Below are 14009 nucleotides of genomic sequence, written 5' to 3' on the forward strand. Positions count from 1 at the left end.
TATTTTTTTTTTTTATTTCAACGCCATATTGTTCCAGAATAACCTGTAATGAATCGCATTAAATTATTAATTGACTTTTAGTTACGTGTTTTAACAAATGAGTTAATTATAAATTCTTTGTTTATTTTTTAATATTCTGAATATGCTTTAGTTTTACATCTATTTGTGCATATGATGCACTTATATTTTTCATGCCTGATTGATAATGAAATTAAATGTTTATTTAAATTTCCGCTATCCAGCCTGACCGGAAGTTCATTGTCAAAACAAAAATGGCGACTTCCGCTGATGTTCACGTCCAAATTTGTGTTCAACAAATGATCAAATTTGACCTCCAAGTGAAAGAGAACATTCAGGTAATACAATTTATTCCTATCTTTTATTTTACTGCGTACGTGAGTGAAAGAAAAATGAAAGCAAAAACACTAATACGCCTCAAAATCGAAAACAAAGTGACATTTCTTTTTGCTTACCACTCTCATTATGGATTATCCAAAATTACACTGGACATTTTCACATATCATTTTCAACCTACGTCGGACCAATAATAACCAGAAAAAGTGTTGTGGGGAAAACAATGGAGTCAGTAACTGTACAATTACAAGTACACAATGTGTATGTTAACTTCGTTTTGATGAAAACTTAAAACATTTTATGCGCCAACTGGCTTGATGTGTTTGAGTTTCTCAGAAAATAACTTTCCTTTTTACAGTTACTCAAATTTGTTGTGCATTTGTGTTGTCCTGTCCAGTCCATCCGAGAATGTTGTGGGCCTCAGAGTGCACTCGTGCAGCTCAACTGTCAAGTCAAAGAAAAATTCAAGCAACTCAGACGCACAATTCAGGTCAGTACAAGTGTCCAACACTGTTTGTTCTTGTTGTGATTCATTGTTAGAAAGAAGCTAGCATAACATTATTTTGAGAACAATTGAAAGGCATATTGTTGCACATTTTTCAGGAGCTGGAGCAGATGGCGCGAGAACAGGACAAAGAATCGGACAGAATTTCTATCCAAGCAGAGGCTGACAGCCAAAGAAGACAAATGATCAGGTTGACAATTAAACCGCGTTCCTAACACGTAGCTGACATACAGTGCTGGCCAAAAGTATTGCCACCCCTACATTTCTGTCAGATAATGCTCAATTTCTCACAGAAAAAGATTGCAATTACAAATGCATTGGTAGTAATATCTTCATTTTTTTTTGCTTGCAATGAAAAAACACAAAAGAGAATGGGGAAAAAAACATTAAATCATTTTCATTTTACACAAAACTCCAAAAATGGCCCGAACAAAAGTATTGACACCCTTTGAAATAATTAATTTGTGTAATTAACAGCACCTGTTAAGTGCCTCAGGTAAGTAACAGGTGCTGTTAATTACACAAATTAGACAGGGGCAATAACTAAATCACACTTGCAGCCATTTAAAATGGATTAAAGTTGACTCAACGTCTGTCCTGTGTCCTTGTGTGTATCACATTGAGCATGGGGAAAACAACGAAGACCGAAGAACTGTCTGAGGACTTGAGAAGCTAAATTGTGAGGACGCATGGGCAAACTCAAGGCTACAAGTCCATCTCCAAAGACCTGAATGTTCCTGTGTCTACCGTGCACAGTGTCATCAATAAGTGTAAACCCCATGGCACTGTGGCTAACCTTCCTAGATACGGGCGGAAAATAAAAATTGACGAGAGATTTCAACGAGAGATTGTTCGGAGGGTGGATAAAGAACCTCGACTAACATCCAAACAAGTTCAAGCTGTCCTGCAGTCCGAGGGTACAGCAGTGTTAACCCGTACTATCCGTTGGCGTCTGAATGAAAAGGGACTCTATGGTAGGATACCCAGGAAGACCCCACTTCTGACCCAGAGACATAAAAAAGGCAGGCTGGAGTTTGCCTAATCTTACCTGAGAAAGCCAAAAACGTTTTGGAAGAATGTTCTATGATCGGATGAGACAAAAGTAGAACTTTTTGGGAAAAGGCATCAACATAGAGTTTACAGGGGAAAAACGAGGACTTCAAAGAAAAGAACACGGTCCCCACAGTCAAACATGTCTGAGATTCCCTGATGTTTTGGGGTTGTTTTGCTGCCTCTGGCACTGGACTGCTTGACCATGTGCATGGCATTATGAAGTCTGAAGACTACCAAAAAAATTTGCTGCATAATATAGGGCCCAGTGTGAGAAAGCTGGGTCTCCCTCAGAGGTCATGGGTCTTCCAGCAGGACAATGACCCAAAGCACACTTCAAAAAGCACTAGAAAATGGTTTGAGGGAAAGCACAGGAGACTTCTAAAGTGGCCAGCAATGAGTTCAGACCTGAATCCCATAGAAGACCTTTGAAGAGATCTGAAAAAGGCAGTTTGGAGAAGGCACCCTTCAAATCTCAGAGACCTGGAGGAGTTGGCCAAAGAAGAATGGTCTAAAATTCCAGCAGAGGATTATAATAAACTCATTGATGGATACAGGAAACGGTTGTTCCCATTTATTTTGTCTAAAGGTTGTCTTACAAAGTATTAGGCTGCCCAATACTTTTGTCCGGCCCATTTTTGGGAGTTTTGTGTAAAATGATAATGATTTAATTTTTTTTTCATTCTCTTATGTGTTTTTTCATTGCAAGCAAAATAAATGAAGATATTACTACCAAAGCATTTGTAATTGCAATCATCTTCCAGGACAAATTGAGCATTATCTGACAGAATTGCAGGGGTGCCAATACTTTTGACCAGCACTGTATTGATGTGTTGCGGCCTTGTGTCAGTAATCAGACGGCGTGGAGAAAAGCCAACCTGGCGTGCAAAGTGTCCATGGACAAGATGGAGAAAGATGAGCTACTGCGTGAAGGAGATGGAGCAGGAGTCAGGAGCAGGTTTTGCTTTTCATCTTGTAGTCAACCCCCAAAATTTAACCTAACTATTAAAAATACCCTTTTTTCTCCCTCTACTCAACATTCTCAGAAAAGCCACCAAAGAAAGCCTGGTTGAGAGCAGCAGTAACATCACCGAGAGCTTAATGTCCATCAGCAGGATGATGGCGGAGCAGGTTAAGCAGAGCGAGGACAACATCGGCACCCTGGGTAGAACAAAACAAGAACATCAAAATTTCCCAGTTACACGCTCACTCATGGCACATGCATCTTCACTTCCTGTTTTCCAGCCACTTCCTCCCGCACGGTGCAGGAGACCAACGAGGAGTTTCGGAATATGACGGGAACGATCCACCTGGGCAGGAAGTTGATCCTCAAGTACAATCGGCGAGAGTTGACAGACAAGCTTCTCATCTTCTTGGCGCTGGCGCTCTTCCTTGCCACCGTACTCTACATCCTCAAGAAGAGACTCTTCCCCTTCCTTTAGTAGGTCAACCACGATACACTTTACTTTATCATTCGCTCAGTGTTTGTTACATCTGCAATTACGTCAAATGGACTAGATAGATTTAAAAAAATACTGTGGAAATGATTGAAAGATTGCAAAAAAAAATAAAAAAGACTGTTTTGCCTCAATCATTCATACGTTTTCGAACACTACTCTGGTTCTGTTAATGATGTCATTGCTCTAATTCTCTAATTGTATATTGAAGAAAATCTATTACAGTAATGATTCTTGATGCTCAATGTTAAAGATTAAAAATCCAACAAAGCCAAGAACATTATTATGTGTGCACCCGGTGTATAAAGTAAATACAGATACATTTAAAATAAAAACTCTACTTTTCAGTTGAAACAAATGTTGTTAAAACAAAATAGATATGAAAATGACTTGGTTTTGAAAATGTATCAACTTGTTTTTTTTACTTACTGATAGCGATCCCAAGTTAAAAATTAAATGACCATCAGTACTACAAAAGAGTAAAGCACTCTGTTACTGATTTATTATTAAACTATTTAAAAAAATAAAAAGTCAACATTGAAAATAGCGTACCGCACGAATGCTATTCTTAGACCACAAGACATCACCATCATAAACCAGAATGGGGTCAATAGGTAAGCGCGCTCGCATACAGCCCATGCTCGTGCTGCTTGTTTTCTGCCGGCAATCTTACAAAAGAGAACATGCCGAGTAAACACTACTGCTATGGAACTTGTAGAAACGACTCTTCACATTATGACATATGAAGGATATTTTCTTCATAAGTTTCCTGAAGCCAAAAACTCAGAGGGGAAAAAAATGTGAACAATGGATCAACTTGTGCAGACGTCCAAAAGACCAGTTTAACGGCAGCAAGGTGAAACATTCACCTTCATATGCAGTAAACATTTTGTTGGGGGCCATGGTCCTACAGATGACAATCCACTTCCATTGCCAGCTGTTAAGAGAAATGGTGGAGGAAACGTTTTGTATTCATAAATGTGTCCTCAGTTGATGTTGAAATAATGTTCTTATAGCTTGTTATTATTGACATATTATCTTTTCGCCACAAGATGGCAGGATGGGACATAATTGTCTAAAGTGCTACTTTTATTACTTTGTGTATGACTTTCATTACTTTGATTTGTGGGATTGCCTGTGAAGACAGCAATGAGAGAGGATGTATCTGCATGTCGATGGAAATTAAACATGCCAAGTTTTGGCTAAAAGACAACTAATTCTCCGTCAATTCTTCCTACGAATGCAACGTTGAGCTGCAACCACCTCAACTTTGATATTTTTACTTATTTTCTAGTGTGGCATTTTGCCATGCTGCTTCTGTCTGGCAAGAAATGACCTAAAAAAATTAAAATGGTATCTGACTGCCACTGTTGTTTTAGTAAGGCGGAAGTGTAAATAAATTGATAGTTGACCCCCCTGAGCAACAGTTGCTCACGTCATGAATATTAATGAGCAAAGGTGACGTGTTGCATGCGGTTCACTATTGAGCAAAACACTGAGGACATTCAATTTAAAAAAAAAACATTCTGGTCAAGCAGCACCTCCTCAATTGAAAAACATTTCATGTTTAAAACAAAATGTACATAACATACTTATAAATAATACAATAAAAGAAGTGTTTAGGAGCTGCACTCCAAAGATGTCATATTTTTTTGTGATTCAAAATTTTTGTCTGAACCTAAAATCCACATGTCAACTAGATTGGACCTTTTCAACTTTTCATAACAATCAGCTGCAAACTTTCTGTGAACTTTAACAAACTTTAACAACTGGCTAATCAAAAGTTGAAACAAGGTCACAAAAATAGTCTTGAAATTTCACTCAAAGTTTGAGGTAGCTGTTTCTATAGCAGTACAAGTAAAAGTCACTGTTAGTGTTGAGTAACATCAGTAGTGGCGCTGACATCTTCGGGTGATAGTTGTCCGGCCGTGGTTGGCGCGCTGGTGGTGGTGTTGGTCACTTTGGGGGTGCATGTTACACCCAGGCTGCCACACAGGGCCCCCCAGTTCTCTTGGCATTGCAGACGCAGGCGGCGTTGCACCCAAAGGCCAACATTGTCACCGCACGTCAACAGGAAGTTGATGAACTCGGCGTGCGGCCTTATAGGAAGCAACGGGAGTGATTAAATCATTTTCAATCGGCTGCTATTGACTCCGCTACCATTTATATTCTCCAAGTTCTAGCATTCATAAAGATATATATCATCTATTGCCACGAATATCAGTGAATGAGTTAAGAAGTAGGACACCCCCCAGTATCTGTAAAAACACCGATTCCTGACTTCCCACTAAAATACAGTGGTATGAAAAAGTATCTGAACCTTTTGGAATTTCTCGCATTTCTGCATAAAATCACCATGGAATGTAATCTGAAACTGTCAGAATCACACGGATGAAAAAACTGCTTTAACTTAAACCACCCAAACATGGGTTTTCATATTTTGATGAGGATAGCATGCAAACAATGACAGACGGGGGAAAATAAGTAAGTGAACCCTCTGCCTAAGGAGACAAAAAGCAATTGAAATCAATTTTTACAATTTAAGTCAGGTGTTTGCGTAATCACTGATGAGTGGTTTAAAGCTGTCACGCCCACTGTAAAACACACCTGGTAAGAATTGTCTTGATGAGAAGCATTGTATGATGTCCATCATGGCTCAGTCAGAAGAGCTGTCTAAAGACCTTCGATCAAGGATTGTTGATTTGTATAAAGCTGGGAAAGGATACAAAACCATCTCAAAAAGTCTGGATGTTCATTTATCGACAGTCAAAGAAGTTGTTTACAAGTGGAGAGAGTTTGGCACTGTTGCATCTCTCCCAAGGAGTGGCCGTCCACCAAAGATGATGCCAAGAATTCAGCGCGGAATCCTCAGAGAGGTAAAAAAAAAAAAAAACCAAGAGTGTCTGTTAAAGACTTACAAAAATCACTAGCACAATCCAATATCTGTGCACACATCAACTATATGTAAAACTATGGCCAAGAATGGTGTTCATGGGAGGCCTCCACGGACGAAGCAACTGCTGTCTAAAAACAACATTGTTGCTCGTTTAATGTTCGCAAAAAGGCAAGTTTTGGCAAAATATTTTGTGGACCGATGAAACCAAAGTTGAATTGTTTGGGAGTAACACACAACGTCATGTGTGTTGGTGTGAACAGCTCACCAACATCAACACCTTATACCCACCGTGAAGCATGGTTGAGGGAGCATCATGATTTGGGGCTATTTTGCTGCCTAAGAGCCTGGACAACTTGCAATCATTAACGGAAGAATGAATTCAAAAGGAAAACCTGAAGCTGTCTGTCAGACAGTTAAAGCTTAAAAGAGGATGGTTGCTGAAACAAGACAATGATCCAAAACACAGAAGTAAATCAACTTCAAAATGGTTTCAGAATAACAAAATACACATTCTGGAGTGGCCACGTCATAGTCCACACTTCAACCCCATTGAGATTCTGTGGCATGACCTAAAGACAGCGATTTATGCCAGACACCCCAGGAATCTGACTGAACTACGGCAGTTTTGTAGAGAAGAATGGGCCAAGATTCGTCCTGAACGTGGTGCCAGACTGATCTGCAGCTACAGGAAGCGTCTGGTTGAAGTTATTGCTGCCAAAGGGGGGGGGGGGGGGGGGCATAAAATATTAAATGTGATGGTTCACTTACTTATTTTTCCCCTCTTCTGTCATTGTTTGCGTACTATCCTCATTAAAATATAAAAACCTATCAATGTTTGGTTGGTTTTAATTAAAGCACACACTGTTGTTTCATCTGTGTAATTTTTGACAAAGATCAGATCACATTTGATGGTAATTTTATGCAGAAATGTGAGAAATTCCAAAAGGTTGAGATACTTTTTCATACCACTGTAGAGGGTATGCGGGGGTTGCTCACCCAGGCGGGAAGAGTAGGCGGAAGTGGACCAGGCTTCCCAGGGTGTCCTCGTGGTCCCGTACAGCAAGACACAGCTGGTGTTTGGTGAAACATTCCTTCTGTAGAGAGGACAGCAAATCCCTGATGGCCGTACAGCGACGGCTTACGCAACTCAGACGCTGTCGCACCCCCGAAGACAGGCAACGGAGGGACTCCTTCACCTGCCACTTGCCCTGAAAGACGCGTAAAGCAGAGTATATTTAAAGTGAGACTCGGGAGTCGGAAAAAAATTGCTTTTGCACCACCTGCGCGTCGTATCGTCCGGCGTGCTGCAGCAACGTGACGCAGATGAGATGCAGGCCGTCCAGCTGGCATGAGTTATTGAAGCACTGAAACGTCCCACAGCCGGCGTCCCCGGAGGTTGCCAGGCAGTTCTGGATGTCCGCTGTGGAACAAAAAAAATATATTTTGAGTTAGGTTTTGATGCTGTTTTTAAAACTAAAATTCAGAGGTGGGTAGTAACGCGTTACATGTACTCCGATACATTTACTTCAGTAACTTTGAGAAAAATGTACTTTTAAGAGTTTTTCTAGGCCATACTTTTTACTTTTACTTTAGATTTGTGAAGAAACTACTCTGGGCTACACAAGAGTTTTTGCATTTTTCAATTTTATTCTACATATTGTATTTACTTTTTGCCAGCAATGCCAAGAGTAGCTCTACCAATTTCACCAATGAGAGGTCGCAAAAATAATCACATGACTCCATTATACCAATCAGACGCAAGCTTGCCGTTCTATGATCACACCAGCCTATTCAATCACGTGGCGTCTTTAAAGCACCGTAAAAAATGAAGTATTTGACGTAGAGTGCTGACCTCAACCTCACTCGAAAGCGCAGATTTAAACCTCTCACCCAATCTTTATTTGGTGCCGATTGACCACGGAAAAATGGAGATATGATCTTTTTAATTTCATAATAGTAACTATGAAGGAACTATCCACTATTCTAACTAGGAAATATTTTCTCCATTATCATCATTTCTGTCATTTTTTTCCCTCGGCGGAATTAAATTTTTTTTTTTTCTTTGCCTTAAAGTGGTTATGTAATGGGTTATTGTACAGTATCATAACATCAACAGTTCATATAGATAACTTTGTGTTAAAAAAAAAAAAAATGTAAGCAGTTACAATGTTACACATTACTTGAATATTCTTTTCAACAAATACATTTTTTTTACTTGTACTTGAGTAAATTTTTTGATGACTACTTTTACTTGAGTAATGTTATTTTGAAGTAAAGCTACTCTTACTTGAGTAAATTTTTTGGGCTACTCTACTCACCTCTGCTAAAATTGCACATTGTTGTTCTCCATGGCTTACTATGTATTTTTTGTACAACTACCCATATCCTCTGTAAAAACATAATAGTGCTATAGCAGTCATGTCTGTTTCTTTAATAGTTATTTTTGTGTATTTTAGTATTTTTTTCAATATATGTAAAACAAGTACAGGTTAAGCACTATATATTTGGGGGGGGGGGGCGATATATAACCGAAAAAACTTAATTTAGTTTTAGATTCAGCACAAGCACAATATTCAAAACAGCTGTCAGACCTAAATCAACAAAACGTGTGTTTCCCAATCTTATTAGAATACTGTTAACTTATCTTGGAATTGCTTCCCCTCCAATGGTTTATTTTCATTGTGATATAATGTATTCCTATTTAACTGTTCCTCTGGTGATTTTGTTCTGATAATAATAATAATGTAATTTTTTATTAAGGGTCCTCGTGTTTCATGTAAACTGGATTGACTAAATTGTATTTAATAGTTCTTTAAGTACTGTGTATAGTTCCTCTAGTGGTCGCTACAAAATTACAGTTCATCTGTAACGAGTTTTAAACATTAAAGTACACGTTTCATTGAACTGTTATTTCATGCATGAAACATCCAGAGTACAATTTAACACTTTACTTTATTTACTTACTTAGTACTTTCTTTATTGTATTGTTTGGGTCCGTTCAAACAAGCCAACATTGTAGTTGTTGGTGGCCCACCTGTGCTCTGCAGGGACAGCTGGCGCCTTTTGGCCGTGTGTTTGTCCGTGACGTCACGTGGTGGGTCAGAAGCTCGGACGTGCGACAGCAGAACCAAAAGAACGAGTTGAAGAAGCAGCAAATGTACATGCGTGGCCATGTCGGGCGTCCTAGTCCTGTCAAATCCAGATCCTGGTCCCTGGCGGGTCCAGCTCCACAGTCCGGCCGAGCTGCGGTTGCCTGCGCTTTATATGCAGGCGCGCTCACGATATCAGCCGCAGTTACGCGCACACGACGTCATCAATATTTCAAACCCGCATATTGAGAGAACCACGTGCTTTGGTACTAATATTGATTATTGATCAGTGGTGAATTTCTTCTTCAGAGGAACAAAACAACCTTAAAATACACATTGCCTCTTCATAGGCGTCATATCACATTATCATGGTGATCATCAGGGGCGTCACTAGGTATTAAGAACGGGGGGGCTTAGCCCCCAGGAGTTTCACAGGATTAAAGTGAACGTAGCACACAAGCACAATATTTGTAAATCGCACAGATTACATTTTGCACACATACAGTAATGTGACAAAAATGGCTGTAATTTCAAACCCTCAAAATACTAATGACTTGAATTTAGGTAATATCTGGGTCAGGCTAATTTGTCTTGCACATACAAACGCACACAAACGTATATCCAAACACTTTACATACATACAGTACAGGCCAAAAGTTTGGACAGACATTCTCATCCATGGGTTTTCTTTCTTTTCATGACGTTTTACATTGTAAATTCTTACTGAGGGTAATAAAACTTGAAATAAAATGAACATGAGTGGAATTATGTACTTAGCAAAAAAATGTGTATAATATTCTAGTATTTTCAAAGTAGCCACCCTTTTCTCTGATTACTTTTTTGCACACTCTTGCCATTTGGGGTTGGGACCATCATTTATGTTGCATTGAATGAGGTGTGTCCAAAATTTTGGCCTGTACTCATCTAAGCATGGAGAAACACAGTTGATGCTCCAGAAGGAAGTCACCCCAAAGATAGTGGTAAAAGGACTTAACTCTATAAACAACCTGGACCTTCACAATGCATTTCAGACTAACTGGCTAGCAGCAGTTAAGTGGCAGCATTAATCTAGAGCTGGAATGTAACTTTTGACCGCAAAACACTGAGCATTTGCTTTATTAATTACATGGGACTTTCTGCTGTTAGCTCGTGGCTGGAGCTAACTAACTGTTACTACCAACAAAAAATAATAATTACATAATATTATCATTTAATATAACAATGACAGGTTATATGATTATTGATTTTAACTAATAGTCTGGCAAATTCATCGTGAATGTCCTTTTTTTTGTGTGTGTGTGTATATATATACTGTATATGTATATTTTAAATAAAACAACGCCAAATTATTTAGGGGGGCTTTTGAATATTTTAGGGTAGCTGAAGACCCCCCCCTAAAATATGCCTAACAACGCCACTGGTGATCATTCACTGCAACCTCTCCCAGGCAAAATGGATTGGACGTCTAGCGCTGTAATAGCAGTCAATGAGTTAAATGAATTCCCTAGAAAGGGTTAAGTCTAGTACATATTCACAGTTACATGAGCGAATGACCTCCCTTGGCCATGTCAATCATTTTTAATGTCTTATTGCATGAATTACCTATGACCTAATTTTCCAATCTCCACGCTATTTTTCAGACCGACATTCCAAGTTGTTGTGATGTCTGCAAACATTTGTCCGACAAGTCAAACAGCACCCGAGATGTTATCACACTTGTTTTTGTGCGTATGTCTCATGTATCGTTATTGTGTGTCTGCTGGGGGTCAAGGGTCATCTTCACTTCAAAGCATTGTTTTGACTTTGGTCACCATGACTCCTGACCCTGCGGTCATGTGACATCGTCTGCCCGTCCGGCCAACCCATATGTTTCATTTCTACTACGCTGACACAAACGTGTACGTGTAGAGTGCTGGAGCTTGTTTGTATGTTTTTCTGACCGGGGGGCCTTTCCCCCCATTTTCCATCCCACGCGCACACAAGCCCACATTTTGTTGACATATGGACTCATTAAACGGTTCATTTTATCTAAAAAAAAAAGTTTATTTATTAACATGATGTTATTTATATGGTACTTTAAAAGCAACAAAGTGCTTTATATAAAGTCCAATACAAGAAAGTATCACATTTAGTATTTACATCAACTACCAAGTGACTTGTTGCTAAGTCACTTTAGCGAACATTTAACTATGATGCCAAGGAGGGGGCAGCAAACTATTGTCCCCATTTGCTCCCAATAGACATCTATTTTTGTCAATGGCAGCCGATAATTTCATTGTCGTTCATGAGAGGGAATGTCCAAACGGAATGTTCTGGGAAGAGTTTTTAAGGTGTTTTGGGTCCGTCAGACGGTTCCGGCGGCTCAGAAGTGACAGCATTGTCATCCCTTTTATCCCCAGACAGAAAGTCATGGATAGCTGTCTCAATGTTTGGTCTGAAGGTGTGGTTCATCTTAGGGTCCACCACCTGAGTGATGATCCGGTCCACCCCCGACTCCAACATGCCAGACCTTAACAGACAAAGCAGACCGATGCCCGTTAGCACGCAAAAATAGAATAAAAATAATAATAATACCGGCATGAAAATCTCTCACCTTTCGGCGAAATTCGCCGTTTTGAAATAAAAAAGGGTGACCTATGTGAATTGTGTAGATCTGAGGAGAAAATTTTTAGGGGGGGGTTGGGAGATTTTTTTTTTAATGTCAGACGCTTGGTATGCAAGCGGGGAAAGCGGCACAAAGCCAAAATGCAGACCAGAGTGGCCAAAACATTGACTTATTTCAACGAAACAAAGGAGGGTACACTGTCGTGTCCTGTCTCTTCAATGACAAGCTTGGCTGCACGTCGGCCGTGAATGAACACCTAAAGCGTCGTCACCCAGTTGTAATTTTGGAAGACGACAGGAGACAATTATATGCTGGCAGATCGTAAGTCCATCTAGCTAACGGCATGTTTCATTGAAGTTGCTAAGCCTGTCACGGTATGCAATGAGTCCATTTATCGTACGGTAAATAAAAATGAGGGCGGTAATTTTCACGGCTGCGTTTTATCACCACGCGTTATTTGTCATCAACACGCTGTAGAATTGAAGTTCAGACATACAAAATAAGGAAACCCATCTATATTAAACACTGTAAACGTTAGCATTGCTCCATTGCGGCTAATGGGGAAAAAAGACAACCTACTTTAACCTGCTATAAAACATTGGCAGTCTTTTCCAAAACGCAAAGTTGCAGTTAAAAGGCGACACTTCAAATATGAAAAATCGCTGTTTAACACTTTACACTAAGAATAGCTTTAAAATGACATACTTTATGAAAAATCTGATTAGCAATGAATAATAGTTTTATACTATATAGTAGTATCCTATAATATTAATGCTAGATTTTTTTTTAAAAGAATTGTTTTAAATCATTTTGGAAGGGCGAAGTCAGTGTTCTGAATCGGTTTACATTACGTTCTTTTGCACTAGTTAATGCTATCAGCATTTGACCTCATTCTTTATTTGTGATTTATTGTTGTTATTTATGTGTTTATTTGTACTTTAATAAAGAATTTAAGGGTTCTGAAATGTTTTTTTTTTTTTTAATTAATAAGCGTCAGCAAAAATTTCATTGCTAAATAAGTGAAAAAAAGGGGGGAAAAATTATTAGATTAGTCGACTATTTGCAAAAATAGTCGGCTGACTAATCGGGAGAAAATTAGTTGTTTGGGACAGCCCAAGTTGTACAGTGTACCGGAACATATTTCCTCCACACCCTTCTCACCTTTTTAACCCCTGACCCATTTTCATGCCTGATAATAAGAATGATGAGGGTACTGGGTACCAGATAAATCAAGTGGTGCTTACTTACTGGACTACACTTTGCCGGAGTCCATTCCTCATCTGGTTCTTGTTGATGGACGGCTTCCACTCCTGAGTGCTCAGGTGCGATGTCACAAAGTTGTCAACCTTCTGACGAAGATTCTGATAGGCAGGCTAGAACAACAATAACAAGACTTCACATTGTGCAAAAGACAACAAACTCAGCACTTATCAAACGTCTGTAAATGCCACTTCCTGCTGCGATTGACGGCGACAGACGTTAATCCTTTTCAACGTAGATGATTTTTGGACTTCCACCAGTTTGACGCCACTATTAATCATGAAAGTATTGCCCAAGATTTTAATTAAATAACGGCAAATTTCTAGCCAAATAAAGTACGTACAAAATATTGATAACTTTGCAATTATTCATAAAAAGAACTCAATATTGGGAAGGAAGGGAATGCCTTTGGCTGATACCTTGGTGTCAACGTCCGCCAGACAGTCGCGTCGGAACTCGTCAAAAAGTCCTCGGCTCTTCAGGTGCTCTACGATCATGGCGATGAGCTGCGGGTCACCTGGGGGCAAACTAGCAGGATCCAGGCCACAGCCGCCGCTGCCGCCGCCCCCGTTGCCGCCGGTGCCCTCCGCCATCTTCCACAAACAGCAGCTGAGCAGAGCTCTGATACCGGCTAGCTTGCAGGCTAACGAGCCTGCTTGACAATGAGTGGCTTTAATGTATTCGTATGAAGCAAAATGAGCAGGCGGAGTTGGTCGTTTGTTTAACGTGGAACAGTTTTCAATGCACAGTAGCTAATATAAATTAAGCACACCCTGTAGAAAATCCACGCACG

General features: G+C 39.7%; 2 protein-coding genes across 2 annotated transcripts; one reads left to right on the plus strand and one right to left on the minus strand.

The window, feature by feature from the left end:
• Window positions 1-266: 266 nt before the first annotated feature.
• bnip1b (BCL2 interacting protein 1b) lies at window positions 267-4570 on the plus strand. The gene is made up of 6 exons (XM_057820834.1): window positions 267-356; window positions 752-844; window positions 958-1049; window positions 2760-2867; window positions 2956-3074; window positions 3155-4570. The coding sequence occupies exons 1-6, from the start codon at window positions 273-275 to the stop codon at window positions 3349-3351; spliced, it is 693 nt and encodes a 230-aa protein (XP_057676817.1). The 5' UTR covers window positions 267-272; the 3' UTR covers window positions 3352-4570.
• On the minus strand, window positions 3435-13998 carry LOC130906875 (stanniocalcin-2-like). Its single transcript, XM_057821551.1, has 7 exons — window positions 13636-13998; window positions 13205-13329; window positions 11685-11860; window positions 9297-9515; window positions 7543-7682; window positions 7259-7470; window positions 3435-5465 (listed from the first exon to the last, which is right to left on the minus strand). The coding sequence occupies exons 1-7, from the start codon at window positions 13807-13809 to the stop codon at window positions 5237-5239; spliced, it is 1275 nt and encodes a 424-aa protein (XP_057677534.1). The 5' UTR covers window positions 13810-13998; the 3' UTR covers window positions 3435-5236.
• Window positions 13999-14009: the final 11 nt, after the last annotated feature.

The sequence above is a fragment of the Corythoichthys intestinalis genome, chromosome 18, assembly GCF_030265065.1.
Source record: "Corythoichthys intestinalis isolate RoL2023-P3 chromosome 18, ASM3026506v1, whole genome shotgun sequence".
In the NCBI taxonomy this organism is placed as follows: Eukaryota; Metazoa; Chordata; class Actinopteri; order Syngnathiformes; family Syngnathidae; genus Corythoichthys; species Corythoichthys intestinalis.